The sequence below is a fragment of the Prunus dulcis genome, chromosome 4 (genome assembly GCF_902201215.1).
Source record: "Prunus dulcis chromosome 4, ALMONDv2, whole genome shotgun sequence".
NCBI classification, from domain to species: domain Eukaryota; kingdom Viridiplantae; phylum Streptophyta; class Magnoliopsida; order Rosales; family Rosaceae; genus Prunus; species Prunus dulcis.
This window is the reverse complement of record NC_047653.1, coordinates 14,466,952-14,470,893: the sequence shown is the minus strand read 5'-3', so window position 1 is coordinate 14,470,893 and position 3,942 is coordinate 14,466,952. Positions and strand designations below refer to the sequence as shown.

The 3,942-nt window shown below is 35.5% G+C and overlaps 1 protein-coding gene across 1 annotated transcript; it reads left to right on the top strand.

Moving 5' to 3' along the window:
- Positions 1-1,022: 1,022 nt before the first annotated feature.
- LOC117624330 (F-box/kelch-repeat protein At3g06240-like) lies at positions 1,023-2,780 on the top strand. The gene is made up of 2 exons (XM_034355500.1): positions 1,023-2,249; positions 2,445-2,780. The coding sequence occupies exons 1-2, from the start codon at positions 1,074-1,076 to the stop codon at positions 2,475-2,477; spliced, it is 1,209 nt and encodes a 402-aa protein (XP_034211391.1). The 5' UTR covers positions 1,023-1,073; the 3' UTR covers positions 2,478-2,780.
- Positions 2,781-3,942: the final 1,162 nt, after the last annotated feature.

Below are 3,942 nucleotides of genomic sequence, written 5' to 3'. Positions count from 1 at the left end.
CCATAAAGTGGGTCAAGTGTGATTACAAATTTCCTTACAGTTTCTTATGTACTTAGTAAGTTTGAAATAGTTATGTTTGTCCACTTTGTTTAGCAGTTGGCATGATTTTAAGTATCCTACGTACCGATTGCCTAACACAAATCATTTTTATGTCGTGTTCGAGTCAAACTTTATCAGGTCGGGTTGGTAACAAGGTGACATGATATTAACACATTTAACGATTATGACCAGTGTTCATTCTTGAAACATGATAACGACACGTTACCTTTGTGAAATATGTTTTTATCTTTTTTGAAAAAACTTTGTTTTGTTTTGTTTTTTTTTTTTTTTGAAGTCTTTTTTTAACCGTTGGAACTTATAACTTATTGTTTTTGTATTGTTTTTTGGTGAAATATGATTGGACGTAATGTATGTAATGTGTTTAGCATAAGTTTTTATGGTAATATTTGTGTAATTAATTATTTCGCATTTTGGTGTTTCATTGACAAAAAATAAAGAGAAACACAAATGGGTGAAACATGACGCGACAAGCAAAATTTGTGAATGAGTTTGAGTTCATATATTTGGGAACGATAAGTCAATGAGTTAAGTTCGAGTTTGAGCATAATCTTACATGACACGAGAAAATGATACAACTCGAGTATGTTAAAAAACGACACTTGCCGCATTGTGTGTTCTTCTTCTCCATAGATGTGTTGAATCTTACCGTCAAACTTAATTACTTCTCAAAATGTATATATTGACACCTAGAGATGAGGTTAAGCATAAGATGGTGATGATCGCACAGCACACTTGGATCCACAATGATAGGAAACCACCCAGATTTACAAGCCAAGACCACTTATGCTTGTAAAACCCGATGACCAATTCTCATCCAATCTAGCTCCATTATTGTCTCTCATAACCCCACCTTTTCTGCAACCATCAAGCTCCTGAGCCAAATAACTTTTCCTTTTTTGGTTTTTCTGTTTTGATCCATATACACAAACCATGTTGCAGGCTAAGCTGATACATATATAAGCTTTTCTAATTAGTTTTTGAAGTATAAATAGTAAATAAATAGGGCCAAGAAGATGGAACACCATGGCCAGTTGATGGGAAACCCTAATGGCCTTCAATCCGAGATCATAATTAAGATTTTTGCAAGGCTTCCGGTTAAGTCCTTATGCCGCTTCAAGTGCGTGTTGAAGCCATGGCGTTCTCTCCTCTCCCACCATAGTTTTGTTAAAGTGCACTTCAACAAAGCCATTGAGAATGAAGATGTATTGCACCAAAGACGAAGAGTCATACTTACAGCTTACGAAGACAAATCCCTTTACTCTTTGCACCTCGATGAGTTTCTCAATCGTAATGATGCATATCTAAACAATGATCATGTTGATAATGTTGGTGAGGATGATCTTGTGGCAGCCACTGAGCTGGCCTTTGTTCATAGCATGCACAGAGAAACTTTGGTTTACTTGATTTGCCACTGCAATGGCCTGTTGCTATGCCAGTTAGACAGATGGGATTTATATTTGGTTAACCCTGCAACCAGAGAATCCAAGATACTGCCAAGGACACCGAAACCCTACCGCTATTCGAGCTTATGCGGGTTTGGATTTGATCACTCCACTGATGAACATAAGGTGGTTTGTGGGCGGATCAATAGAGATCATGGGATTGAGTTTTGTGTCTACACATTAGAAACCAATTATTGGCGAGTGATTCGCCAAGACTTCAATTGTGTCTCATGCAATACTAGGCTTGGGATCCATGTGAATGGCGATCTCCATTGGCTGATGAATAAAGATGATCATGAGCTTCCTTCCACGATTATGTCCCTCCTTTTGGACAAGGAGGAGGTTAGAGAAATTCCACTGCCGCATGAACATGCCATTGATGAAGAAATTTATATGATAGAGCTAGGGGTTTTCAGAGAATGGTTATGCGCAATACATTATGGTTTTGGTGCTAATGGCCAAGAATACAATGATTTTTGGGTCATGAAGGAGCATGGAGTGAAGGAGTCTTGGACTAAAATGAGGGTCTCCATCTCATTGCACGTCGTATCACATTCTGGCTTCTGCACCAAATCTCATGACTTGATGGTGTTTGATGACAGGTTGGTTATGTACAGTTTTGATGATGAAAGCTCTCGGGATCTGTCAATTCGCGGAGTTGAAAACATTGGTAGTTGTCTCACGGTTTACTTGGATAGCCTCGTTTCGCTTAGAAATCGACCTAAGATGAGCTCGAAGAAGACTTCGGTTAGTACATATATAGAATGCTTTTCTTGTCCACTGTTAACAAAACCATGGCCTAGGCTTCAAGTTTCATATGCATTATTAATATAATCATCATCTTAATTTTTGTTAGTCTCATTCATGATATTTTACATAAGTACATATTAGTCCTTACTGTTTTATAATTTTAGCTAATCTATATTGGGTTTTGTCATTTAGGTCAAATGGCAACGGAGAGCCAGAGAAATGTGATGAGCAAGCTGAAACAAATGAGGCTGAGGGAGAGAAATCTTCTTCACGTGGATTTTGTTTTCAATCATTGAATTTCTTTTTTCTTTTGTGTTCAGTCATTGTTTGTATATAAACCCTAGAGTTTATATGGTTGTTAAAGGTTTAGTCTCTTTTGTTTAATATTTTATATACACAAATGTAAGTATGAACAACCAATTTTTCTGTTTTTTGTGCGGAGTTATGCTTATATAGGCTCTTTCTTTCTCCAAAATATGGGCTCCAATTGTATATCTTCTGAATTTTTTGGTATAGAAGAAAGCTTTTGAAGTGCCATGCAAGTTTTGGGCATTTTTTATTATTAAAAAAAAAATCTAGATAGATGGGTTTTTGATAAATTATCAATGGAAATCTATGTTAATGTGAGTTACCAATGGGGTGTTAGTTGGATTGGCCCAGATTTTTCGTGTGCTCCCAAGTAATCTTGAGTTTAATTCCCCATAGAACCCAAGTGTGTAAGTTCCACCCCTTCTCTTCCTAACTTTGGCATAAATAAATAAAAAAAGTTAACATGAGTTTTGTTTTTTGTTTAAAAACAAATGATGCAATATGTCTTAAGTGGTTGACTATGATTTAGATTTAACCAAATGGGGCTAGGAATTCACTGCAATTGGATATATTCGTATTATGCACTAGTTGATACCAACATACCTAATCTGATTTTATATGTAAAGTTGTGATAATTTTGCTTCAAAATATTTGCTAATGCACTTTGTGGTACTATAGTCATCCCCGAACAATGAAAAGAAATTTAGAACAAGCGTAGTCTGTGTTCCTAAAAGAAAAAACCTTTTGCACTTGCAAAAACCATTTTTCTTGACAAATACAATTGCAAAAGACACCAAAATTTTTAAGACGAGCTTAGCATGTGTAATTAAAAAAATTCCTATGACATGTACCTGTGAGGAGAGACTAGTGTTTTCGTAAGAGAGGTGCATGAGTACGTAGTGACTTTTTTTTTTAATTAATGTGCAATTAACAACTCCCGCATTATATCAACCTTAATTTGTGAATTTATTACTAAAATTGTTCAAAGTTGATTATATTTTTTTTTTAATAAATAAGGTTGATGATGAAGAAATTTCTTTCCAAACGTGAGAATATTTTTCAATTTTAATTTTAGTATTTCCAATGCCATACATGATTATTGTTTTACCCTCATCTAATTAGTTTCTTTTAAAAATGTGAGTAAGGGTATAATTGGAAGTTTATAAAATTGGTTGACAATAGTATAGATGGTATGTATTTAGCTTTAAATCTTGATTGGATTGGACGGTCCAAAGCCGCTTCTAATTGTAACCGGTTCCAAATAAGCGAACCGGTTTTATATATCCAAGCCGGAGCATCCAAAAGGACAAATCCAAAGACGAAAAAGCCCTCGTTCTTATTGTCTCTCTCTAAATTTCGCTCTGCTCTCGACCACCCCCAT